Source organism: Prionailurus bengalensis, chromosome D4 (genome assembly GCF_016509475.1).
Source record: "Prionailurus bengalensis isolate Pbe53 chromosome D4, Fcat_Pben_1.1_paternal_pri, whole genome shotgun sequence".
Classification (NCBI taxonomy): domain Eukaryota; kingdom Metazoa; phylum Chordata; class Mammalia; order Carnivora; family Felidae; genus Prionailurus; species Prionailurus bengalensis.
In genome coordinates this window covers 86,066,606-86,093,996 of record NC_057359.1, presented here as the reverse complement: position 1 = coordinate 86,093,996, position 27,391 = coordinate 86,066,606, and the positions used below count along the sequence as shown (strand labels likewise).

The 27,391-nt window shown below is 46.5% G+C and overlaps 1 protein-coding gene across 1 annotated transcript in view; it reads right to left on the bottom strand.

The window, feature by feature from the left end:
- The window catches only part of GARNL3 (GTPase activating Rap/RanGAP domain like 3), a 149,294-nt gene that overhangs the window by 119,864 nt on the left and 2,039 nt on the right, over nucleotides 1-27,391 (bottom strand). Inside the window, exon 2 of the mRNA XM_043566978.1 lies at nucleotides 12,691-12,861. Within this exon, the coding sequence (XP_043422913.1) occupies nucleotides 12,691-12,861 (171 nt within the window). The remainder of the gene's footprint in view (nucleotides 1-12,690; nucleotides 12,862-27,391) is intronic.

Below are 27,391 nucleotides of genomic sequence, written 5' to 3'. Positions count from 1 at the left end.
CTTGCTTTCCGAAGCAAGAGTAGCGATTTCCTCCCCCAACTGTAGCATGTGAGTTGTGGGTGCTCTGCATCCTCGCTAACACTTGGTGTTGGCCGAAATGGGTTTGGGCCAGTCTGAAGGACATGAAATAGGGTCTCACTGAGATGTGGTTTCACTTTTCACTCCCCTGATAACACGAGCTTGGACATCCTTTCCTTTGCTTATTAGCTCTATGGGCTACCTTTTCTAGGATGTACAATATTGCTGATCCTCTGCCCACTCCCCTTCTGTAGGTTGTTGGTCTTTTCCTAATTGATTTCTAAGAATTATTTGTATACTCTGAATACCACTTTTCGGTTAAAAAAAGCACAGATGTCTTCTTTAAAACAGTGGTTTTTCTTTCAAAAATTTACTCCTGGTATCTTTTACCATGCAGAAATTTAAAAACGCTATGGGGCGCCTGGGTGGCTCAGTCAGTTAAGCAGCATCCCCCTTTGGCTTAGGCTGTGATCTCCTGATTTGTGAGTCCAAGCCCCACATCGGGCTCTCTGCTGTCAGCACAGAGCCTGCTTTGGAACTTCTGTCCCTCCCCTTCCCTGCTTGCACACACTCCCTCTCTCAAAAATAAAAAAACAGGGGCACCTTGGTGGCTCAGTCTGTTAAGTGTCTGACTTTGGCTCAGGTCATGATCTCGCGGTTCGTAAGGCTACGCCCCACATCGAGCTCTGTGCTGACAGCTCAGAGCCTGGAGCCTGCTTCGGAGTCTGGGTCACCCTCTCTCTCTGCCCCTCCCCCACTCATACTGTGTGTGTCTCTCTCTCTCAAAAAGAAACAAACATTAAAAAAATAAATACAAAAATTCTAGTGTAAACATGTTCAATCTTTTCCTTTCTGATCTTTGTTTTTCTGACTTATGAAATCCTTCACCACCACACATCATAAAGATAGTCTTTATGGTCTATATGGTCTTTATAGTCTTTATGGTCCAGGTGCCTGGGTGGCTCAATTGGTTAAGCTCCGGACTCTTGATTTTGGCTCAGGTCATGATGTCACAGTTTGTAGGTTTGAGCCCCACAATCGAGCTCTGTGCTGACAATGTAGAGGAGTCTGCTTGGGATTCTCTCTCTCTGTCCCTCTCTCTCTGTCTCTCTCATATATAGATTCCCAGTCCCCACCCCAAACCTCCTGGATCAGAATCTTCAGGAGTGGGATCTAAGCACCTGTCTTTTTAACCAAAATAAATTCCAAAGGTGACTCTGAGAAATGCCGGCAGACCTATTTTCTATCCTGGATGCCAACGGAAGGCGTCTCCTCTACAGAACCCCATGGAACCATCTAATCTCTGTCTCTTTCACCAGCTCAGTCTCTCTCTCTCTCTTTTTCTGCAGAGACTGTGCTTTGCATTCCAATGATATCAGTACTACCGACAAGCCCCAAATTTACACCTCCAGGCTTCATGTGCACTCGTTTACCTTTCCTACTTCTCCCAGAAGTGCCAGCAGTTTAGTGTGGGTTTGGTAAAACTGATCCAAGACTGTGATTTCTCACTTCCGCCAGTGCTTGATTATTTGCACAGTCTCTAACCTATGGAGCGAAGCACCATTGACTTCTCTCTCCCAAGATCTACAGTCAGTCCTCAAACGTCACCAGTGACCACCTCCCTCCCAGTTCCTCTGTCTGACGGGTCCCCGTTGTCTGCATCTGAGATGCCTACAGTGGCCTAGCCAGTCTCCCTGTGTCTTCATCATACAATCTTAGGATAGAAGAGACTTCCACAGACTTCCAGCTCCAGACACGTAAGGACCATCTGGGGTCCAACCTGTCATTTGTGATTGTGTATTCTCTACCAGATACTACTTACACACCGTTAGTGATCACAAACACAGTATGCCCCAAGGCCCTCCATTCTGGCTACTTAAACCGTTTTCTCCTGGAGTGAACTGAAGTCCATCCCATCTGAATTTCCACTAGCTGGTCCTACATCTTCGCCCTTTCATTTTCTCCTTAATTTCTTTACCATTACTTACCCGCCCCGCACCCCCGGCCACTGTGGGACCTGCCCGCGCCCCAACTCAGCACTTCAAACACTCTACCTTTCTTCCTTTTCCTTCAGCTCATGAGCAGTTTCTTAGCTTCTTATCTTCAGACCTGGAATGCCCTCTCTAAACTCCTTTTTCTTCTCGACTCACTCCCTGCTCCCAGCCTAGAAATTCCAAAGAAGGGATTGGATTAACATCTGCCTCTCCCATTAGACTATAAATCTTGCATTGGCAGGATCTTCCTTGGTTTTGCTCAATGTAAAATCCTTAGCACCTAACATAATACTTGGCACAGAGTCAGCTCTTACTGGGGTTGTACTGAATGACGGGAAGGGGGATGGGAACGGGAAGGGGAGGGAGAAAGAGAGAAAAAGAGAAAGGGGCGGGGGAGGAATGAAATAAGCCAGTTCACCCTTTGAGGCCATATGAAATAAGTTAAGATGGGGCACCTGGGTGGCTCAGTTGGTTAAGTGTCTGACTTCAGCTGAAGTCACGATCTCATGGCTGGTAAGTTTGAGCCCTGCTCTCAGGCTCTGTGCTGACAGCTCAGAGCCTGAAGCCTGTTTTGGATTCTGCGTCTCCTTCTCTCTCTCTGCCCCTCCCCTGCTTGCACTCTGCCTCTCGGTCTCTCAGAAATAAATAAAAACATTAAAAAAGATTTGGGGAAAAAAAACCCCAAAACAACCAAGATCACTTCTATAGGCAGGCCTGTCAAATATCTGAGGAGGGCCCTCATGTCCCCTAGGGCTTTTCTTCTTTACAAGGGCCCAGGAGTAACACAGGAGGGTCGGGTGAGCTAGACGGGGTAGGGAGAGCACACAGGCTGCTTCATGACTTTCTCCAGGGTGGGGCCTGGAGAGCACCCCCATGTGTTCTCAATCTCGCTATCAGCTGCTGCTGGAAGTGAACTCCATTAGACAGCAGATTCAGGAAATTTGTTTTGAGTCAGAGATGAAAATATTGTACATGTTGCCTCAGGTTAATATCAGAAAATTCATTTCAGAGATGAATACGATGCCAGTAATATGAGCAAACAAAGCAAACACGATGCGAGCCATCACGATGCAAGAACTGTGACCTCGTTCGCTAGTCGTCGGTTCATGAAGTTCACGTTTCCTACACCCGGTGCTTGGTGTCTTTCAATAAGCAGGTAACGCAACTAGGTGCAAGTGACGGGCACTGTGACATTAAAACGTGGACAAGACGCAAGTGCCAGACTCATCCCGCTGTATACTTAGGATCCTCACCATTTACTGCATGTTAAATTATAGCACAAAAAATTCTTTAAAAATGTCAGACAGAGGAAATACAGAACCTTGTCCTTAAGCTTAAATACATATCTACATGGGGGCACTTGGGTGGCTCAGTCAGTTAAGCGTCCAACTTTTGGTTTTGGCTCAGGTCACGATCTCATGGTTTCGTGGGTTCAAGTCCTGCCTTGGGCTCTGTGCTCACAGCACAGAGCCTGCTTGAGATTCTCTCTCTCCTCTTTCTCTGCCCCTCCCCCACTCATGCTGTCTCTCTCCAAAATGAATAAACTAAAAAAAAAAAAATACATATACATACAGAGAAATTACATGTGCATAAGCATTGCCTGATACTTACTCAGCTCTGTCTAGCCCACCATTAATTCACTGCTTGATTGCTCCTTCATGAGCCCTCAGTTCTACAAACTGCGAAATGGGGCTTGATGAATGAATTAATTCAACAAGTACTGATAACCATAGTACCTTCCTCACAGGGCTGTTGGATTTATGACAAAATACACACAAGGAAGCGCTCAACATGAAGTCTGCTTTGAGCGCAGTAACTATTTGAATAACCAGAGGTTGTACTCCACGCCTCTCACTAGGAAGATGTGTGTGTGCCTGGAGAACAACACAAAGAAAAAAAAAAAATCTCTTTGTAATAGCTACGGTTTGTTATAATCCCAAATTTTCGCACTTTAGGAACCTAGCTGTCGGGAGGGAAAAATTTTCCCTCTACCCTCTTAAGTTCTGTGATGGAAGTTCTGTGATGAATTAAACAAACAAAAAGATAGATTAACAAGAGACAAGGCATACACACTTGCTTTTTAATTTTATGTGCACAAGGTCCCCACAGACGACAAAGCCCAAAGAAGCAGTTAGACTCAGGGGCTTGTATATACCCTTTTAACAAAGGGCAATAAAGTGTGGAGAAGTGACTCGACAAAAGGAGGGTCTGAGGCGTCTAGGAGTGGAAAATCGTGGTAAGATAAATACACGGGCAAAACCAACGGTAGATCCAAGTAAGGCTGAGTAAGGCTGAGTAAGGCTCATTTAGGCAGACGCATCTTAGGGCCTTCTCTGTCTCTGGTGAGAAGGGTTATTCTCCTCCTCTGGGTACGGGAGATGGGAGAGGGCACCTTTACAAAGGGAAACTGATGCCCTGCCTTTAAGCAGAGAGGGGGAAGGCAAAAAGTTCTTCCCGTGTGTGGTTTTCCTCCATTGCCTTTAGCTCAAAATAATCTTCATGCCAAAGTAGCATATTCTGGGGTGGCATATTCTGATTCCCTTCATACCCAATAACCCATATGTGAAGAATTCTTAGCCTCAAGCGTAGAAATAAATGCCATGGAACTGACTTTTACCTTGAGATGACCTAGGAGAGGGGAGTGGGGAGGCCCAGGTGACATTTTAAATGATCTCTGTACCGTCCTTCTAATTTTCTGGGCCAGTTTAGATCCCCCCCCATGCTTATCTGTGCTCAGTTCTCCTGCAGGCACGTTCAGACCGCGTGGCGGAAGAAAAGCAGCTTACTTTGTGCTTTTAAGGTCAGACTATATTTTTGAAAGGTTTTCTAAAATGTTGACTTCGCTAAGCTACTCTGATTCTGAGATAGTGTAAGAAAATGGGACTACGAAGCCGAGGGTGAGAAAGAGCTTTTAAAGGAAGCAAAGTAATGGATAAACCAAACTTACAGAAGTGTAGGAGGCAAAGTATTTGAATAAGAACGTCTATTACTATAGAAGAGGTCAGGAGAACAAGTGAGAACGAGGGCTTCCCAGGCCAAAACGGGACTTATAAAAATAAGTGCTAGCGAGGGGAATTTAGGGCAGGGCAGCCTAAACTATTTCCTTTTGCTCCATAAAAGCCACAATCAGAAAGAGTAATACTATCCAGTCACTATTTATAGTGTGTCCTTACAGCATTCTGTGCCGGACTTTGAGATGAGGTGAGCACCAAAAATGGGTTGCTGGCCCTTGAGGACTATAAAATTTGAAAGAACAGAAAACTCGAATAGTCAAAGGAATACAGTTCTTGGCAACAGCATAACCTCCTTGGGGAAACAGGATTGCTTTTTAGCGGTTATTCCTCCAGGGGACGTTGGGCTCCGTGGTGAGTAGGGCACAGGCAGCCCGGGTTCCCCCGGGGAAGGGCCAGGATGTCCTGGCAGAGCAAAACCAGCATTCTTTGATCATGAAGCAGCAACACAGTCTTTTAACCCCATGCCTAGCCTGGATGGTGAAGATCCGCATTCCTCTCCTTTCAATTCGGGCCACCTCCCTCCCTGGGGACCTCACTGCTCCCGTGCCTTCAAATATTACCTCTAAGCTAATGACTCCCCAAACCAAAGCTCTGATTTGGATCTAACTGCAAACTCGACTTCCAACTGCGGGCCCTGCTTCCACGGATACCCCAGCAGGCCCGGACCACACTCACACCTGCTCCTGCGTGCGCAGCTCAGCGGAACTGCCGTCTTTTCTCCGGTAAGCCACTCGAGGTGCAAGGTTCAGGGCAAGCACCTATGCCTTCTCTCACATCCAGCATCAGATCGGTCGCCGGGCCCGGTTCCTGCTGCCTGCACAGTGCCGCTTTTGAAAGTTGACTGTATCTGTGTATTTGTATTTCACTCTCTGAAGAGGGAACGCACTCACTTGGTTCAAAACCCAAAGAGCCCAAAAGGCTGTAACAGGGCAAGCCTCTCTCTCTCCTGCCCCTTCCACCCCCCATTTCCTCTCACATACCTCCCGGAGACGCTTAGCCATTGACAAAGAAAAATACATATTCCCTCTTCCCTTTTTTTTTCACACAAACGGTAGCATGCTATATACAATTCTGCTCTTTTGTTAGTTTTTCATTTAATGTACCTTGGAGATCTTTCCACATCAGCACCAAAAAAAGCTCCCGGATTCTTTCTTATGGCCACAAAGTATGCTGCTGAGCGGATGCATCGTGTATCATTTAACCAGTTCCCTCGGTACTGGTTTTCCATTGTTCGCTACTGCTAACACCGTGGCAGCGCACAGGCTTCTATACGCCATTTTTGCACCTGTGGGCATGTACAGAATTCCAGAATGTCTTTCAATCCCTCACCCCTCCTCTCCTCTCCGTTTCCACGTTCTCTGCGTTAGCTCGGACCCTCATCACTGCAGACAGAAGCCTCCTAGCTGGCACCTCGGCTCTGTCACCCTTCATGTAACACCCAACAAATATTTAGTGAGCACTTTCTATGTGCTACACGTTCTGCTAAGAAAGGGAGGAACAAGAGCGGCAAAGCAAGCAAGCAAGCCAAACCAGACCCTCCGATCTAACGAGACCCACACAAATCCTTGCCTGTCTCAGCATCGTGGGAGCCATAGGAGCTCATCAGTAAACCAGGGCTCTGTGTTTGGAGTCGGTTAAGAATTAGTGACAGGCGTCAGGCAAATGGAAACCAAAATATCAACTTCCTTACTGTCAGAGTCTCACTGGCAAATGTGTGGGCTTCCTACTACTTTCTCGTCCCTCCAGTTTAGACCTTGGAACGAGCCACTTGTGGGATACTTGCCTGAATGGCTGCCAGCAGAATTGCTGTCCCTGGATTGGTGCGCTCGAACAGGGGAGACCGAGGCAGACGAGGACTAAGGTGTGTTTTTCCAAATGGAAACAGGAGAGGAGATAACACACAAGATCTGCGGGCAACCAAGCCCCAAAGGCGAGAGGGGGAAGGGAGGATGAGACAGGCTAGTGGTCCAACCTCTTCCCTCCATGGGGGTGGAGCCGAAGTTTCACCAAAGAAACACGAAGACAGGGGAATAGAATTTCCCCAGACAGCAAACCGAAAAGCTTACCTTCTAGCCCTGTGTTTTAAATTTACATGGCCCTTCATTCAGGAACAGACTAGGTCTCTCAAGGCTTTTGGAAGCTGTTTTAAAATGTCTAAGTACAGGGGTGCCTGGGTGGCACATTTGGTTATGTATCCCACTTTTGGTTTCAGCTCAGGTCATGATCTCACAGTTCATGGGATCGAGCCCCATGTCGGCCTCTGGACTGACAGCACAGAACCTGCTTGGGTTTCTCTCTCTCTCTCTCTCTCTCTCCCCCACCCCCCCCCTCACATGCTCTCTCAAAATAAATAAATAAGCCTTTTTAAAAATGTCTAAGTACAAAACTGCCTAAAATAGTTGTATAATGCCTTGAAGACAAACTCTTCCAAATACATGGTCACTTGCCTCAAAAGATCAAAAAGTAAACCACTGCCAGTTCACCCTAGTGACGGGGACATAGAGTTGGAATTACACGTTGTAAGCAATCCAACTTTTTGGTAGTATATTGTCACGAATCCTAGGAAAGACTGTAAAAGAGAATTCGCAGGTAATTCAAAGGGGATTAAAAACTCTTCAAACCTTCTTCCCTCCCCTTCTGGCTGACGTCTGTTTTAGGCAGAATGGCCCTCAATAGCCATCTTTCTATAGCTTTCCTGAGTTTTCCCCTAAGGTACTGAGCTGAAACAGGTCTAGGAGGAAATTTTACCTCATGTAGGGTCAGTAATAGTCCTAAAACAAGGTTATGAGTTCAGAGAAGTGGGGATTGCAGACTCTTGCCGTGTGCCTCCTGCCCTCCCTTCCCAACCAACAATGTGTTATTCTCCAAAGTGCCCCACAGCTTCCCAATCATCACATTCGACTGTCAGACTGCAGTTCGATCTGCAAACTTTTGGTTGCATCTGACACCTTAATCCAGCCACCTGAGTGCCACCTAGTTCTAGGGATTCCAGTTAAACAGGTTCCATGAGCCACATTTTTGAAAACATGTCCTAAGTTATTTTTGTGATCAGTCACGGACCACTCTATGTCTTGAAACCCCTCCGCTGGTTTCTGTGACCCATTTGAGTCCTGTTCTCCTACATGCAGACCATCCTTTTCTTCTCCAAGGCTGCCCTGCTCACCAGGGTAAACAAGAACCATCTTCGCTTCCCCTGGCCGTACACTCACCCACAAAACCAGGCATGGACACGTGGCTCAGACTGGCCAACTCCAGCCCTTCCCCAGGGTTCTTTTAGCGAATGGGAAAGATCTTTCCTCTTAAGTTGTGAGCTGCCTGAGATCACACTGCCTGCTACAAGGTGACAACTCACAGACAGTAGGAGACAATGGGGCCAAGAGGCACAGAGAAGCAGGGCTAAGAATTACGAGAAGGTAAGGACTAACAGAGAGCTGGACTGACTTGGCAGCATTTGAGTCCTTGGATCCAGCCATCCCCGAAGCCAGATCTGTCCCTTTCCTTAGTTTGGTTACGTGAACCCAAACGTTCTCCTTTTTTGGCCTAAACTAATTTGGGTTGGGTTTACATAACTTACAACCAAGAAGACACATCCTAGTCCATCTCTTAACTGGCTCCTGGCCTCACTGCCGTACGTAGCTGTGAAATTAACTTTGCCAAAGTGGGGCTCCAACCATCATTTGCGTGTCTCCAACACCATTCAGAGTCCCCCAGTGGCCCAGGGATTACGTACAATATCTTTCACAATATACCCCCCCCCCCCGCCCCCCAGTCTGACTTTCCAGACTTCCTACTACTGTACCACACAAGAGGCAAACCAAGTTCTGGCCATCTGAAATATCCTCCTCTCCCTTCTCTACCTATTAAAATCCACTTAAGAAAAAGAGAAGGAAGGGAAGTTCTCCCTTTTCAAGGTCTACTTCATATTATTCTCTCTGAGAAGACTTTCCGAAGCACCTCGTGCCCTCGGAGATGTAACTGTACCCCTCTTCAGTACTGATGACATTTACCTAATGATCTTTGTCCTTTGTCTTATTCTGTCTTGGATTTTGTGCTGTATCCTCTCAGGGTCATCTTGTTAATGGCAAGACCAATCACTCAGTGGCCTGAGTCAAAACTCAAAGGGTCACTCACTCACACACCCCCCACCCACATATATACCACTCTAATCTTCCTCTCCAATACTGCTTGAATCAATCCCATGGTTCCTGCCACTCATTAGAACCCTTCTATCAACCTCCCTGGCCACTCTAATAGGGCCCCACACCACCAGCCTTATCCTACTGCAACCAAGCTGCCCACCAACACCAGTTGTTTTTCCAGTAGGCAAATCTGATTATGCTATGCCCCATCTTAGGGACTCAAGACCAAACTTCTTAGTGGGTTAAGCCTTGCCACTCCCCAGGGGGAAAGTAGGCTTCTACCTATTTTCTCAGGCTCACCGCCAGCCACTCCTCAAGAAGCACCGGCCAAACAAGGCTGTTCATAGTTCCCCAGACACCCAGCGTGCTTTCATGCTGCTGGACTTTGCACATGTGGTCACCTCTGTCTGGGGAGGCCTCTCCCACCTCTGCCCGGCAAAGTTCTCACCCTTCAAGTATTTCCTCCACTGGGAGATCTCCTTGGACTGCCCTAGGGAATAGCGCTTTCCTCAGCCCCCTTCATCTGGAAGGAGAGGCTTTCTTTGCATCCCCAGTACCTGGCACAGGGCCCAGCACAGCACATGGGTACTCAGTGAATTGTTTGACATCAGAATATGTCCAGATTGGTGTCCAGATTGGTGATCGTTATATTCTTCACTTGAATATGTATACATATATATTCATACATATCAAGATGCCTGTGCATGTGGACATTCCATAAATACTTTGCTGCTGACTGCATGGCTGAGCACCCTGAGGTTAGGAAACTGGCATTGGAGCTGGGCAAACCTAGGTTCAAATCTCTGCCTTGCCACAAGCTGTGTGCCCTGGACCTGTCTCTTAACCCTTCTGGGCTTCAGCTCTCTTATCTGTAAAATGGAGTTAACAATGGCCACCTCGTCGGTTTTTCATGAAGACCATAGGAGAAAACGCATTTAGGACGTTTGCACACCTGTCTACGCCCATACCACCCTGAACACGTCCGAGCTCGTCTGATCTCAGAAGCTAAGCAAGGTCGGGCCTGGTTGGTACGTGGACGGGAGGATCTTTGCACAGGTGCCTGGTACACAGGTCATCAATAAATACTGTTGAATGAATGAGTTAATGAATGAATGAGCAGCCCACAGAAAGGCAGCGGTTCTTAAAGACATATCTTTACACATCTTTCTAGCCCGTTTTCCAGAGAACCCAACATGTGGTTCCCGGTAGATCAGTTTCAAGTCCTGCCGCTGAGTGTTCACCCTCTCCTTCTGGCTGCAGCCTGGCCAGCAAGGTTGCCGCCAATCACCAGGACTTGGTCCCACCCTTAACCAGATAACTCACCAATAGGGCCTTCCGGGTGCCAACAGTGGGCGCTTTTTTTTTTTTTTTTTACGTCTCATAGGCTCTCTTGCAGTCTTGCCCGCCCCTTTGCCTGCGTCATGCGCGCAGAGCACTGTGGGGCTTGAAGTCTGTAAGAGGCGGAGCCGGTCGTGCCCCGGGTGCCAGGGCTCTGCCCCGAGCTCTCTCGAGACACGCGAGCTGACCTTCTCTCCGCCTCACCCTCGATAGATGGAGGGTCTACCTTGCCAGCAACGGGATCATTTTGCTCTGATAATTCAGTGTTTACTGAAATTTTAGATTTCAGTTTCAGATTCAGTTCTCATATTCTCATTAACGGGCCATTTATGGAAGGTATGGCGGTCGCTCTGAAAAGCCCGCGGTGACTCCCGACCTGCCCTGGTTTCCCTGGAGAATCCACTACAGAACTAGCAATCAGGAATTTTTCTAAACAGTGTGAACCTTGTACTTTTTACACTGCATTATCTCTTAAGATTATAAAAGCTATCAAAGGCTCCCTCCCCAATTGCCTAAGATATAAAGTTCAGAGCCCTTAGCAAGGCATATAAGCTGCCTGACAACTATTTTGTATTCATTTCATTACGTGTGGTCACTTTTGTAAAAGCAGCGTTTCTCAGCCTTTGCCGCATATGAGAATCACCTGGAGAGCTGCATAAAGTATTGGTATTTGTGTCCTACCCAGACCTCAGAATCTTGGAGGAGTGGGCACAGGCTTCTTTGTTCTTTTTTTTTTTTTTTTCAACGTTTTTTAATTTATTTTTGGGACAGAGAGAGACAGAGCATGAACGGGGAGGGGCAGAGAGAGAGGGAGACACAGAATCGGAAACAGGCTCTAGGCTCTGAGCCTTCAGCCCAGAGCCTGACGCGGGGCTCGAACTCACGGACCGCGAGATCGTGACCTGGCTGAAGTCGGACGCTTAACCGACTGCGCCACCCAGGCGCCCCTGGGCTTCTTTGTTCTTAAAGTTCCTGGGGGATTGATTCTCATGGGCAGTCAGCCTTAAGAGCCACTGCTCTGACGCCTGTCAAAACTGCAGGAACATACTTTTCATGGATGTGAGCCTTTGCTCTGTAGCTCCCCCTGTTTAAAGAGGACTTCTTCCCCTGTTCCTGCCCTCATCCCACCAGGCTGATCTCAACTGTTTTCCTTTTTCTTCCCTGTGCCCCAGCCGAGTACTTACTCCTAAAGCACTTTAATACATGGTTCTTTTCAAGCAAGACTGGAGTTATTTGGTTACTTGCCGGTCTCCCTGGATAGGCTCTAAGTTCTGTGAGTGCCAACGGAAAAAAAAGTCTTCTTTTGCTTATTCCAGAGCCAGTGAATCAGAATCTCTCGGGTGGGGCTCAGGCAAAAGTTGTTTACCAGCCTCAGGGATTCTGACTCCTGCCTCCAGCTAGGAATTAGCTTCACAAAAGCCCTGGGTATAGCGCATATTGGTAAATATTTGTCATATTGAGTTGATGAGGCATATTGTTCGTTTTTTAAGTCAATCATGTTGTTGCACCTGGTCGCCTCTGATTCCCCTAGAGAACCAAGCACCATGTCTCGTATTCTCTTCTCCACTCACTCATTTATTCATCCAACAGGTATTTTTGGTAGATCATAACAAAGCCCTGGGGATTCAGAAGTAAACAGGAAAACCCAGTTATCACCCTCTGGGATGCGAGCCTACTAACACATTAGCTATGGTATAATTATTATCATTTTTCAGTAATATTGGATTCTTTTCCCTTTGTATTCAAGGGTAAGGAAACGGTCTTATTCTCTTACATCCCCAGGATGCTGCTGGCACACAAAAGGCATTCTGTAACTGTTTGCTGAATCAAGGCAACACATAGCACTTGTTACCATTTGTATTTATTTGTGCGACTATTTGATTCATCGCTATCTGTCCCATGAGCTGCAAACCCCCGGAAGACAGGGACTGAATCTATTTTGCTCACCATGCCTGACACAGGGCCTGGCCAGGGTGGGTGCTCAGTTTCTAGTGCTAAGTAAATAAATAATACACGAGTAAGGCATCACTAAGAACAGAAATTCCCCAACCAAACATCCGCTCCCCCCTCCCTCCCTTTTCTCCCCAAAAAGATAAAGAGTACTTTCTTCCTGTGCATTAAAGGATTTCAGGTTAGAGTGAGCATGAGCCCGAGCCCAAACAGATGATGTTTCTTTTACTTACTTACAGGTTGACCTGGGACTCTACTTCAGGGTCTTTTGTTGGCCACATCTGAAGAGGCGGGATGCCAAAGGAGAGCGATGACTTGGCTTTCCATAGAAGAGTTTGTGCCATCTGACTCCCGCAGGACCCTTTCGTCAGCGGATCCATCGGTGGGCCTGGAGGCTGGGGTGCCGAGCTGAAGCAGAAGGAGTTGGGAAAGGCACTGAGAGCAGAGGAATGAATGGCAGGCCGATCACTGGCCTACTCTGACACTGTCCCCTAGAGGCCAGCCCCATTAGGAAGTTGGGGGAGGGGGGCGAAGCCAAGGCACTTGCCAGACCCAGATGCCCCACCGAGACAGTAGCACCCCCTCGCTGTGCGGAGGTGATGCCTGGGCGCACTGGGGGAGGAGTGCGCCCCAGGACCCATGCAATCCTCTCACATCCCTCAGTACTAAGCGAAGTCATCCACTGTGTCAAGAGCCAGTGGGGTCTAAGGTAAAGGAGGACCGGTGGGCATGCAAGCTGTCACAAACTCCTTCAGAAAAGGCAACATTTGGGGCCCCCCCGGGTGGCTCAGTCGATTAAGCTAAGTCTTGATTTCGCCTCAGGTCATGATCTCGCAGTTTGTGGGATCGAGCCCCATGTTGGGATTCTCTCTCTCTCTCTGCTCCTGCCCCGCTTGTGCTTGTGCTCTCTCTCTCAAAATAAGCTTTGAAAAAGAAAGAAAAAAAAAAAAAAGGCCACCTTCATTCAGTAAGAGAAAGCTCTGTCTAAAGTGCTTCTGGAGAATCACCAAAGGAGGGACCTCCCAGCCATCACCGTGTGAGTCCAGGAGTGCTTGGGTCTTCTCTCCTCATTTCCAATTAAAATATGCAAAAAAAAAAAAAAAAGCCACTAAAAGGGCCTATGCTCGCAACAACACTGTAGATGAAAAGAACCAAATCCACACTTCAAGACTAAAAGCATACACAGTACCTAAGCTGCAAAAGCCTGTTGAATCAAGCGGCGCACAGGAATAAATCGAGAAATGGGTTCCTGCAACCTGTCTGGCTCCTTTCTCTGATGACACAGCGAGGAAGGTGGGAAAGGTAGTTGTGGGAGGAAGGGGCGGCTCTGTGAGAGAAAGGGGGGTATCTCTGCTCCCGACTGGCCTTATCTCCTGAGCCAATTAGCAGCAGCCTTCTTCACTCACCTCTACTTCTAGTGACAAATAAGCAAACAAAATCCAATTACTCGGAAATGCAAAAGTAGAAGTAAAAAGCTATCTGAGATGACGCTGTGGCCAAAAGGGCCTCTTCATAATGCCTTCTCAGTAAAGACTGTGACAAGGCCGAGCGCAGAAGGCCTGCTGGCTCAAGCAGCAGCATCAATGAGGAAGAGGCATCTGCACGGGGAACCACCATCCTGCCGCCGACTGGATGCCAAGAGAAGGGAGTCTATACAGGCTGGTGGTGTGGAGCCAGACAGGCGCTGCCCACTCGCAAGCTGCTACAGTGGTACCAGTGAGGCTGCAGGCATGTTAAAAAAGAAAAAAAGTCCGCCGTTGCCAGGTCGCCCTGGCATCCTCCTTTGTGAGCCGTGACCCAGCTTCCCCCCCTGTGGCTTCCTGGCCCCGGGGAGCCCACCGGCTGCATACCTGAGCCAGACTTCCAGATAATCTTAGCCTAGGATGGCTTTAGGCTATTTATCTCGGCACCAACCAGACAGACACCAAAGGCCCAAGCCTTCCACATCTGACAAACGGCAAGAAACAAGGATCTCGGATGTTATCAGTTGTTCTTTACTCAGTGAGACGCGCCCCCCCCCCCCCAAGTCTTCCGAAACGCAGACTCCCTAGAATTTATGGCTGCCTTAGCAATAAACAAACAAACAAACAAACCATGAAGCAGGGCTTCTGGATGAGAGATACAATTTTTGTTTCCTTTTGAACCCTCCAGACTTTTTAAATTACAAAAAAAAAATTACTTATATGCAAAAGATTTATTAAGATTGTGCTCCTAGGGGCACCTGAGTGGCTCAGTCGGTTAAACATCTGACTCTTGATTTTGGGCTCGGGTCGTGATCTCATAGGTCGGGAGTTTGAGCCCCACATTGGGCTCTGCTGACAGCGTGGAGCCTGTTTGGGATTCTGTCTCTTTTTCTCTCTGCCCCTCCCTTGCTCGTGCTCTCTTTCTCAAAATAAATAAAAATAATCTTAAATTTTTTATTTTAATGTTTGTTTATTTTTGAGAGAGAGAGAGAGAGAGAGAGAGAGAGCGTACGTGTGAACATGAGCAGGGGAGGGGCAGAGAGGGGCACACAGAATCCAAAGCAGGCTCCAGGTTCTGAGCTGTCAGCACAGAGCCTGACACGGGGCTTGAACTCACGAACCATGAGATCATGACCTGAACCAAAGTCGGATGCTTAACGGACTAAGCCACCCAGGCGCCCCCCTAAAAATAAACTTAAAAAAACAAAACAAAACCAAAAAAGCGCACTCCTAAAAGAAGCCCACAAAGGAGTGGAGGAAGCAAGGCAGGGCCATGAGGTTTCATTTGCAGGCAAAGTCCTCTGAGGGGACAGCTTCAGGTTGGGTGCGCTGGGCTGTCCAAAGTGGCCACCACTTGCCACATGGGACAACTGAGTAACTGAAATGTGGGCAAAGTGAGATGTGGAAGCATGAAATGCACATTGATTTCAAAGAGTTAATACACGTACAAAAGGATTTTAGACATCTCATTAATAACTTCTAGATTGATTACGTGGAGATAAAATTCTGTTACTAGCAGAATTAATTTTAAAGTGGCCACTAGAAAATGTAAAATCACCTATGTGGCTTGCTTTAGATTTTGGACAGCACCTCAGCTGTCCCGCCTGAGAGAAGGAGCTGAGGGCCAAAGGTGGGGTTGGGGCAAAGCCCCAGGTACGCGGAGCCCTGCACGAGCGCACAGAGCAGCTACAGAGGAGCGAGGGCAGCGCATCTAAGAAGAGGCAAGGCTGGTGTGGGTGTTGGAGCCACAGTGCACTGAAGAGGGGAGGGGAGAAGGGCCCAGAAATAGTGAGGGGACCTGGGGGGTACCTGGCTGTGCCCACAACATCCATGTCCACTCCCTTCCTGCTTCCAGTTACCAGAGCGGTGGATCCGTAGGGCTCCTTCCTCTACCTGTCTGCAAAGCTTGGTGGGATGTTTACATATGCAGACTGTGCAGTATTCTGGCACTTTTCTACCTAAACACACTCTTAGACACCTCTGTAAGTCAATCACTACAGGTACATCTTTTTTTTTTTTTTTATTTTATTTAAGCAATGTCTACACCCCAAGTGGGGCTCGAACTCATGACCCCAAGATCAAGAGTTGCATGCTTTTCTGACTGAGCCAGTCAGGTGCCCCTACAGGTACATCTTTAATATGGAATATTATAGAATGAGATAAACCTTATATACGGCTTCCATTCAACCTTTTAGTTTACTGTAACCTTTAAAGACTTAGATTCTTTCTTTGTCTGAGCATGTGATTCTCTAGCCCTTGACTCTTTAAGTTTGCTTAAAAATACTTAAATGCTAGCTCTTTTAGACTTTGCCAACCAATTGTATCCGTTTGCCAGAACTTTACCCTTCGAGTTTCGCTTTTTAACCTTTCGGCTACTTCTTGAGCTTCATTTTCTAACTGTTCAAATTCTGTCTCGTCACCGGTCCGTGTTAATCCTTTCATTCATTTGTTATCTTTTTTAGGCTTAACTTCCCAATTTTAAAAAAAAAATGTATTTTCCTCTTAATCTCCTGACATTTTATCTTTATGGTCTCGCTCCTTAATATAGTTAGCAATTGAGGAACTTCTTGGAAGGATGGCAGAGTAAGTGTGCTTTGGCATAATTCCTTGGAACCCGCGGAAGGAAGCAAAAATAGTCCAATATATAGAAGAAACTTACTGAAACAAGAGAATGGCCAAACTCCGTGCTCTGAAGATCCGCTATACACAGAGTGTGTGGACGAATTTGAAAGCGAACACCGCGTTCCACCACCTTACGTAAGGTGAGGGAGGTGAGCAAGAATGTTCTAAAGGCCTGACAATACCTGATTTGGGGGAATGAGGACTGGAAGCCTGGGCAAGACTGGGAAGAAGCTGTTTCTTCTCACTCTTTCTCTGTCTCTCTCTCTCGCGTCCACTGCCTCAGCACGCTAATAAGAAGGGCTGGCCTAATCTGAGCAAAGGCTGAAGGCGGGAGGAAAAAGTCTATCTTAGGAGCCATTTGACCCTCTTGAAAGACATTAGCCAAAAGTACATTGGAGTCCACCACAAGAAGGCCCGCGAGTCATGGGAGGTGACGCTGACCCAGGCCCCCTTCGGAGGGGCCTGTTTGCCCTGGAAATTCCAGGCGACTCCTGCCACGGGCTCACAAACACCACAGGCACGGGGGCTGGCAGATGGGAACAAGAGCCCGAGGAGAGAGGAAAAACAGATGGCACATTCCCACGGTCTCTGGACTCTTCCTGCTTCCTGAGGAGCATCGAGGCCAGACCTCCAGCTCCAGCTCTGACAGAGAAGACGCACCGTTGCTCAGAAGACTAGGGAAGGGAGTCGAGGTAAATCTGCCCACGTTATTAATGGTTAAACACAGACCCGGACAGAACTGCTTCAATTCTGAAAGGGACAGGCAGGAACAAACCAGCCCAGGACCTATGAAAAAAACGTTTGCCAAAGGCAGATGAAGAGGACAGACCAGAAGATTTTTAACAGGTATCGGATGAAAACATGTAACAGCTTTGTTTTCTCAAACAAAACAAAAAACAAAAAAACAACAAGAACTCTCTCAAAACAAATGATCAAATAACACAACAGACAGACTTCATATGGCTCTAAGGTAAAATGCCCTAGAACTGTGGCTGGGAAAAGGCTGATTCAGTGTCCTTGTGCTTCCTGGGAGGGAGACGGGCCCGAAGGAGAAGAAAACAGGTGCTGGTGAGCGAACCTCTGGGAGGGGGTCTTTGGCAGGTGCCTGGGTTTTTATGCAGAACAGCCCTCAGAAACAGTTTACAGTTTTCCCCTCTCAGGTTGTAACTCCCAAGCCCTCAGTGTGCCTTGAGTGTTAGTGTCGTGAGTCTTAAGGGATGTGAGTAGAGACATGTGGACTGCTGATGGCCGCGAGGAAGCATCAGCAGCCATTGAGCGGAACTCAGCCGGGCGCCCCAGGTGGGGACCAACAGCTGCGGTGGCCGAGGCCAGGCCCCGTCCGTGATGCAGCAAGAAACAGACCACGGAAGGACGCCACTGGGGCACCAGTGCTGTCTCCAACGCTGGGAGGCAGACCCCCAAAGGCAGCAGCAAAATGACATAAAAGGCAACAAGGTCTCAGTTCTGGCTCCTTCGACGTGGCTGACCTCCCCCTTGGTGCAGGCTGCGCTGATCACAGAGCTTCCGCTGACATCCCAGGAGGAACCTGGAAGCCTTTTGAGAGCCACACCCACTCCCTTGAGCCCTTGATCTTAGGCATTAATCCTTGCTCTGATTGTTGGCTGAAAACAACCTCAATCAAGCACACATCATCATTCTTGCCTCTCTTCAAATCAACGTCAGCTTTTGGGGTCTGAGCTGGCTCAGCAGTCAAGGGAGGGAGCGGAGCTCGGGGCATGGGAAGGCAGAATCCCTCTGTCTGCAAACGTTATACATTTGTTCACTGGTACCTTGTCTCCTCCCTCCACTAGAATGTTCTCTCCATGACAGCAGGAGCCCCACCTGTCTTATTCACCGGGTATCTCCGGTGCCTAGCAAACAGAAGTACTTGCTATTTGCTGAATGAGTAGGTGACCATGTGAATACAAAACCACGAGGGAAATATTCGCTTGGAATAGGGAGACTATGTCAGGCTATTTTGGCCTTTCTTGAATGAGGGCACACTGGTGGCTTGAATCAGACCGCTGTGGGACCTGCTCTATTTCTTTGCCCATCTCTGACAGGCAGCTACTTTGTGAGCATTGTGACAAGTGCATGGAGCAAAGACGATCCATCTGCAAGACATCAATCCAGGCCTGATATATGGCACTGACACTGGAAAATACTTAATGGCTGGCAGCCCCTCCAAAGACACTTTCCTCTCCTGTCATAAGATGCAAGATAGGTACCTACGCCCTCACTTCCATTTGTGCTAAAACTATAGAATCATTGACACGGAGAGTTGGCAAGTCTACTTCAGCCAGCTAGCTGAGGGCTGATTTCTCGTTTTTACCTCCGTACAGGAACCCTCACTGGCTTGCTACTAACTTTTGATCCACGTGTCTAATTGATTTTTGCCGTGATTAAAGAAAGAGGCTGTTTGTGGCAGTCCCCGCGGAATGACTTACTCAATACCCATCGCAGCCCCATTCCGGTGCGCAACAGTTAGAAAGCTGGAACGTCAACGTCCTACCCTTTGTTGCAGTTCAGAGTTCTGCAGATGAATTCGATTCCACAAATCAGATGCTCTCGCGAGAGCCTCTCCCTCAGAACAAAGTCTGGAGGATTCATAAAGAGGATACGGGGCGCCATCTTGCTTTCAGAGATCATGACAGAGCTGTTGTGGTTCTGGAGTCAGCAGCTTCTTGAATCTATAGCTTTCTGAAGCCTCAGTGGCAGCTCGGGGACCAAAGCAGAGTTGGTAGCATGGCTCTGCAGCTAGCTAAGGTGGTGACAGCTGCTTGACCCGTCAGCTTCTTGTTATCAATGGCAGCCTTCCTGGTCAGGGCAGAGCACAGTGGTTCTGGGGCCTAGGAGCTATTCCTGGGGGCTCCCAGACTCCCAGACTGGAGTCTGCTATCCACCCTGCCAACAACTTTGTAAGCACTCAACTCCCTGTGCCACAATTAAATCTCATTCTGCTTATACCAGGTAGAGAGGACTCTGTGGTCTGCAACTGGTTCCCGAATGACAGGCCTCCGAGAGGGATGTTTATCAGATTGGATTTTGAGCTGAATGGTTCATGTGACCCTGTGCAGAGTGTGGAGCAGGGCGAGAGTTTCTTCTGTGGGGGTGTAATGGTGGGTATAACCTTCAGTGGCAACAACGTAAGACTGGACTTTTCCGGAATAGGTGGAAATTCTGCCTTTTGAACATAAGAGAGAGCGTGCTTAGAGCACTAAGCCGTTTCTGCTCACACAGCGAAGAAGTGCTGAAGGACAAGCAAAAGGACAGCATGCTAATTGGAGGTGCTTCTCAGGTCACTGCTGGAGGTGGGTAACGATTATGCTATCCCTGTCCCTGACCAGCTTAACACTGCTTTGCGTCTTTTCAAGTGTGCCACCAAAAACTGGTGTATCCACAAGTGTGCTGAAAACACAAAAGAGTTGAGAAATACTAGTCTAACCTATAGATGCTTTAACATCTCCAGTAATACAAATTTTGCTGCATCTTGAAGCAAGCCGTGCTAGCATGGGGCGTACTGACTGCTGGAATGTACTTTCATGTATTGAGCCCAATCTGTTTTATTATCCCTCATACCCACTGTGATTTTAGGTCTAGCCCAGGGCCATACACAGAGTGGAGTGGGCCCAATTCCTTTTTCATTTGACACGCTTTCAAATCTGGGCAGGCAGCTATTATAGCCTCTGTGAATTTTCTCTTTATCAAGTAAAACACCCTCCCCCGCTACTGAAATCTTTTCTCTTTACTGGATCGGTCCCATCGGACATAAACTTCTCTTTCAAACAAAAGCAAAAGCAGAAAACCCCAAATCAAAACCAAATAAAACCAACCAACAATTTTTCAACTCGTAGCCCTTCCACGCCAGAGGAGAGCTCACTGCATTCATGGTTTCTAGTTCCTTTCCTTGATCTCTTGAAGTCAAGTCAGGGTGACTTTCACTCTCGCTGTTCCAAAGAAACTGTTCTTGTCAAAGGCCACCAATGACCCCGTGATGCTAAACCCAACGGTCAGTTCTAAGTTCTTTCTCTTGTTTGACCTATCAGCAACATCTGACAGAGAATCATTACCCTCCCCCCCGTTTTATTTTTTAGACTGTTTATACTGATTTCCCCCCAACCAATTTTTTTTTTTTAAATTACATCCTGTATCCGTGACACAACGGTTTCACATTTAACTCTCCAAGTCTAAATTTTAGTTGGGATTTATGCGAACAGTTCATGAAAGTCCATCAAATTACAGTCGTCCTTTCTGACTAATGTTTAGTTAGTGATTCCTTTTTCCTAAAGTCTTCTGGTATCCCCCCCCCCCCCCCCCCCCCCCCCCCCCCGCCACATTTGTTTCTTTCTATTTCACGGTGATTCACAGTTGCAGTGAGGGAACAGACAAAAACCTTAATGGACTCTTTCACAAACTTCCTACCCAAGATCCCTATCTGTGCTATCCAGCGAGGGAGTGGCAGAGCACATGTGGCTGCTGAGCACTTGAAATGTGGCTCGTCTCCACTGAGATGCCGTGAGTGTAAGATACACACCAGAATTCGAAGAAAGTACCAAAAGAAACAGTAAATTATCTTCGTTATTTTTAATATTGATTACATGTTAAAAGGGTCACGTTTTGGATATAGTAAGTTAGCAAAAATAACAACTGTTAAAATTAATTTCACCTGTTTCTTTTTACTTTTTAAGATATGGCGACCACAGGGGGGTGAGTCAGCCTGGCTTAGTCAGTAGAGTTCGTGACTCAATCTCAGGGTTGTGAGTTTGAGCCCCATGTTGGACACGGAGCCTACTTAAAAAAAAAAAAAAAAAGATATGGCTCCTAGAAAACTTTAAATCCCATTTGTAATTCTACACACTTGCTATGCTATGACCAGAAGAAGCCACTCGCTTCTTTTCACTTAACGTCTACGAATAGCCTCGGTATCTTTCCAACTCAGAAAACAGAGATTGACGTCAATCTTTTTAATCTTTTTGGCATCAAATTATTAGCGTTATATTGCTATGCTCCCAATGGCTTTTTTTTTTCTCTTTTTTACTTTCACAAGCAATCCTGCAGGAACAGGAACAGCCTTTAACATAAACCTCCTTCGGCAGCGACACCTCGTTGCTAACCCGCGTCTGCCTCCTGTCCTCCAAGATCCTAGCTCCAGAGACAAGCAGATGTGCGGCTCATATTTTCCCACACCCCTGCACTTGCATATGCTGCTTTAGAAATTTTCTTCCCTCAGGAAAACCAGCAGTGAGTCTCACTGTACAGGCCAAATGTCTAATAATTTTCTTATAGCACTGTCTGTCAGGCTCCATCTCTGCTCAGATCTTTAACTCTGGAAACCAGACAACCAAACATAATTTCTCATATTAACCTTCTAAAGCAAAATGAATTTGACTATTGTCTTCCTCTGAGAAAGGAAGCTGGTTTGCATTAACTTAAACTCTTGGCGAATAATAAAACTTGTTTTTTCCCTTCTCTTAGGAGAACAGACATAATATGAAAATTAATTTTCTTCTGTTGGCCCTAAGAGCCCATTATGTCAGCCCAATACAAGACAGCTCTTAATAATCCTTCCCAGGAAGACTGCTGTTTTTCCAAAAGAAAACTGACAGCGGCAGATTTATTTGTGATTAAATACTTAACAGCCCAACACAAACAAAAAGAATAACTACATAATATAGAGGAATGAAGATTATGAAAACAGCCCACATTAAAATAATTGTTTATGAAACTACCTGGGGGAAGAGAGTCTCCTGGAAAAAAAGAAAAAAAAAAATCAAAGAATCTCGAAGTTGGGAGAAACGCAAGGAAGAAGAAGGCAATACAATGCATAAGAGACAATTGTTCTTTTGTGACCCTATCTTGGCCTTGAAAGCCATGTTCAGGAACAAAAAGCTTTTGTCTTGTATTCTCACAAGGTGTGGGTTATATGCATTACTAACAAGGAAGCCACTATGTAGGAAGCAATATTTGAGAAAGGAGAAAATATGTTTTCTATTTGTGATTCAAAATCTCTATGTAGGGCTCCGCACCCACTGCGGCTAAACTTAGGAAGCATACTTTCAACACTCAACTAAGGTAGTCTTTTATGACAAGAACTAAAAGATGCAGAAATCCCAATGCTGTGACTCTCGGGTGGCATCAGGGTATCTGTATTTTGAAAAGCTTCCCAAATGTGGTGATACCTTTTTTTGAGGGGTCCAACCAGTATCCAGTTCCCTTCTGGCAATAGCACTATGGATTTTCCTTTGGGCAATCACTGCCTCTTGGTCTCTATGGATGGAAGCAATCTAATCCATCTGTTCTGGGTTGGGCACTTGATCTAGACTCGGCCAATCAGCATGCTTTACCCACTTCTGGCCAAAAAGATTGGTTCAGGGATGAGCATACAACCCGAGAGATACAATGAATGCCAAGCTTGGGAAACATGCTCTAGAACGATCGAAAGAGAGGCACTACCTTTCTGCTGGGATCGTATACTGGTAGAAAGTAAGCCCGCAGCGCCTAGGTGGCTCAGTTGGTTAACTGTCAGACTTTGGGTCAGGTCATGATCTTGCAGTCGGTGGGCTCGAGCCCTGCGTTGGGCTCTGTGCTGACAGCTCGGAGCCTGGAGCCTGCTTTGGATTCCGTGTCTCCTCTTTCTCTCTGCTCCTTTCCCACTCGCCCTCTGTCTCACTCTCTCTCTAATATAAATAAACATTTAAAAAATTAATTAAAAAAAAGAAAGTTAAACCCAAAATGGTTAACTTTCTTTGCCTAAATGCGGAAAGACCTGGAAAACAAAGTCAACCCAGAAAATGAAGAAAGCCTATGGATTTGAGCACCTGGGTCTGTCCTATCCCAAAGCTTGCTTGGTTTACTCCAGAATGTTGCAATTGCATGAACCAAAAAGAAAAATTAACAACCGGTAAGGCGCCCATCAGAAAAGATGCGATGCGTTACTAATCCTGCTTGCGGCTACAGAAGAACTGCTTGATGATCACACCGGGGTAGCCAGAAAGGAGTAAGAACCAGTTGACCACTGAGTCTGCACCCCACCATCCAAGCCATCACTTTTTACCTGACATCAGAGCCACAGGCATTGTTGCTGCAAGTAGCTATGGAAGCAGAATCGTGAATGATTCGTGGTAAACATAATGAGGCAAGCTTTGACTTCATTATTAAGGAAAGGTCATAGAGTTGGCCAATAACAAAAAAGCTCGCAGTAGTGGGCTCCTTGACCTTAGACGTAATAAGCAGAAGGTGATCAGCTGTGAAGTCTGTTGTTAAAAAAAAAAAAAAATTCCGGCAGGGACCTAGCAGGGTGGTTTCCAAAATCTATCCCTGGACCCGTAGTACTGTAAACTTGTTAGAAATATAATTCATAGGAGGTGCCTGGGTGGCTCAGTCGGTTGGGCCTCTGTTCGCCTCAGTCATGATCTCAGGGTTTGTGAGTTTGGGCCCCACGTCGGGCTCTGTGCTGACAGCTCGGAGCCTGGAGCCTGCTTTGGATTCTGTGTCTCCCTCTCTCTCTGCGCCCCCCCGCCCCCTGCCCTCCGGCTTACCCCCCTCCCTCAAAAATAAATAAATAAACATTAACAACAACAACAAAGAAATAATACAATTGATAGACCCACCCAGACCTAGTGAATCAGAATCTGTGGGGGTGGGTCCCAAGAACTGTTCTGAGAAGTCCTCCTAGTGATTCTCATATATGTTCGGTTTGAGAACCACCGTATTTGGACAAGAGAGCCTGGTTCCCAAATACAGTTTCCTGAGCCCCATCCCCAGAGATTCTGATTCAGCACATTTGAGGTTGGGCTTAAGAATCTGCATCTCTAGGGGCGCCTGGGTGGCGCAGTCGGTTAGGCGTCCGACTTCAGCCAGGTCACGATCTCGCAGTCCGTGAGTTCGAGCCCCGCGTCAGGCTCTGGGCTGATGGCTCGGAGCCTGGAGCCTGTTTCCGATTCTGTGTCTCCCTCTCTCTCTGCCCCTCCCCCGTTCATGCTCTGTCTCTCTCTGTCCCAAAAATAAATAAACGTTGAAAAAAAAAATTAAAAAAAAAAAAAAAAAAAAAAAGAATCTGCATCTCTAACAAGTTGATGCCGTAGGTCCAGAGACCACACTTGAAGAACCGCTGAGAGGCTAACTCAAGTGATGCGTTGTTGAAAGTCTTTGACCTTTAGAATCTGCCTTTCAAATTCAATCCTACACGTTAGTAACCCTAATACTGTGGCTCACGTGTGGTTCGGCTCCATGAAGTGTTGCAGCCAAAATGATAGTAAAGCAATAGAGTCACTTAAAATAACTCTGGTTCATCAAATGTATTTCTCGATCACCACAAAGTCACAAAAGACAATAGATATATTTCTTAAAATACATCTTTGAGCCACGAAAACAAGAGGGAGACCTGTTAGTCTCCCTCATACAAGGTGGGTGAGTTTCTGTACCTCTCCCCTCTAAACACCCCCTGAAAGTTTTTTATCAGCCAGTTTTCACCACTGCCCTGTGTGTCTAGTGTCCTCCTCAATCCCTCTCTTCCTAAATCTGCAGCTCAAAAATGCAAAAAAGCAAGGCAGGACCTTGCTCTGAGGGTAGGGGAGGAGGAGAAATTAAATAAAGCTAGAATTTTAATGAGGCAAGAGGAAGGGAAAGGTTGAGAACTTGCATATAAATGTTAATCATTTTTGTCCATAACAGTTGCCATTTAGTAATGCTCTGTGCCAGATGCTGTTTTTAGTGCTTTGCATAAATCAGTTCACTTAAAGCCGACATCAGAACTGTAAGATAGGTGTTACCGCCATTTCACAAATGGGTTAACCAAAGGTCAGAGGGTTAAGCAACTTGGCCAAGGCCACACACAGGACAACCGAAAAGACAGAAACTTGAACCCAGGCGTGTCTCACTCTAAAGCCCTCGTTCTTGAACACAATCTGATACGCCTTCCTAGAAAATGAGAACAAACACATCCAGGGCGAGGGGTTTAACAGCCTAAGTGTCTTGCCCTCTGGCCTCCACATTTCCCAGCTGGTCTTTCTCATCGCCACCTGGCTGGATGCCTAACGCCTGGGCCATACCTTCCTCCTTTACATTCATCACGGACTGTGTCCGCCTGCCAGTGAACAGAGCTGACACAGGATATTTAGCAAAGACAGTTGCCATTTTGAAAGTAATGCTTTTTTTCCCGATGTCAACAAGATGATTGAGTAAATATGGTTAAACCAGATTCTGAAAGGCCCTATACACTAGATGGTGGCATTTAAACTTTCTGCACAACAGGAAATGAGGAGTAATTGAGGACTTTGGAGTCAGGGAGGCGAATCTGGCAGCATGCTCACAAGTGAGGCTGAGGCTCTCATCCCTGGTGGCCCGTCAGAATCACCGGCAGAGCCTTCTAAGCACCTCCACACCCCATCACCACCCTGAACTTTCTGGAACAATAGGCCTGCTGTAAGGACCCACACACTCATGTGGTTAAGATATATCACAGGTGATGTTTCTTCCCACGGCCCTAATTGTCCATTCTGTCAACCCAATACAAGCCAGCTGTTAATAGTTTCCCTTAAAAGTGACATAATTGGATTAATGAATCAAAGAGGAATTTTTTGAGAGAGAGAGAGAGAGAGAGAGAGAGAGAGAGAGAGAGAGAGAGAGAGAGAAAGGGAGAATATCTCAAACAGGCTCCATGCTCAGTGCGGAGCCAGAGTCGGGGCTCAATCCCATGACTCTGGGATCATGACCTGAGCTGAAGTCAAGAGTCAGAAGCTCAACCGACTGAGCCACCCAGGCGCCCTGCCGAGGAATATTTTTTTAAGCAACAAAAATAAGAGAAATTGTAGATGAGCATCTGTTTCAAGTTAGCAAATTATTTTCTAATTAAGCATACACAGGAGGAATAAATATATTTGACTAAATTTTTTAGAATAACAAAAACTTTATCAAAAAACATCATGAAGTTAAAAGGCAAATAATGAACTGCAAAAAAATGTGCTACATATTTGACCAAAAAAAAAAAAATTAATTTCCTTAATAACGTGCTTCAGGGGCGCCTGGGTGGCGCAGTCGGTTAAGCGTCCGACTTCAGCCAGGTCACGATCTCGCAGTCTGTGAGTTCGAGCCCCGCGTCGGGCTCTGGGCTGATGGCTCGGAGCCTGGAGCCTGTTTCAGATTCTGTGTCTCCCTCTCTCTCTGCCCCTCCCCCGTTCATGCTCTGTCTCTCTCTGTCCCAAAAATAAATAAACGTTGAAAAAAAAATTAAAAAAAAAAAAATAACGTGCTTCAATAAGGAAAAGATAAACATTGCAAAGGAAAATAGACAAAGTGCATGCAAATGTATTTCATTTTAAAAAGAAGTACAAATTATACCTAAATATGAGAAAAAAAGTTTCACCTCGCTACCACACAAATAAATTCAAATTAAAACCAGGGGCCACTTTACAGATGATAATGCCTCGCATTGTGGGTGGGAAAAACAGGCACACGTACGTGGTTTTGGGAGAACTGTTAAATGGCACGACTTTCTGGTGGGCAATTTGACATTATGCTTCAGAAGCCTTGAAAACATCCCTTTCCTTGGATCCAATCATTTCCATCACTTCTATAAACTTACCTTAAGGAAATGATTACCTCTTTATGCACAGACTAATACACATGGATTCACTGTGTCCTTAGTAAGAGTGAAAAACTGGTAAAACACTGCATGTATGGTAACAAAGAAAAAATGGGCTAAATGAATTGTAGTGCAACAAACATAAGTTATTTTTACAATCAGAAAACTGGTAATCATTATTTCTAAGGTTGACCCGATATTGTCATAGAGCGTTAAATAGAGAAGAAAACCTCTGAAGAAATCATGTAGTCTTTCAGGTGTGAGGTCATGA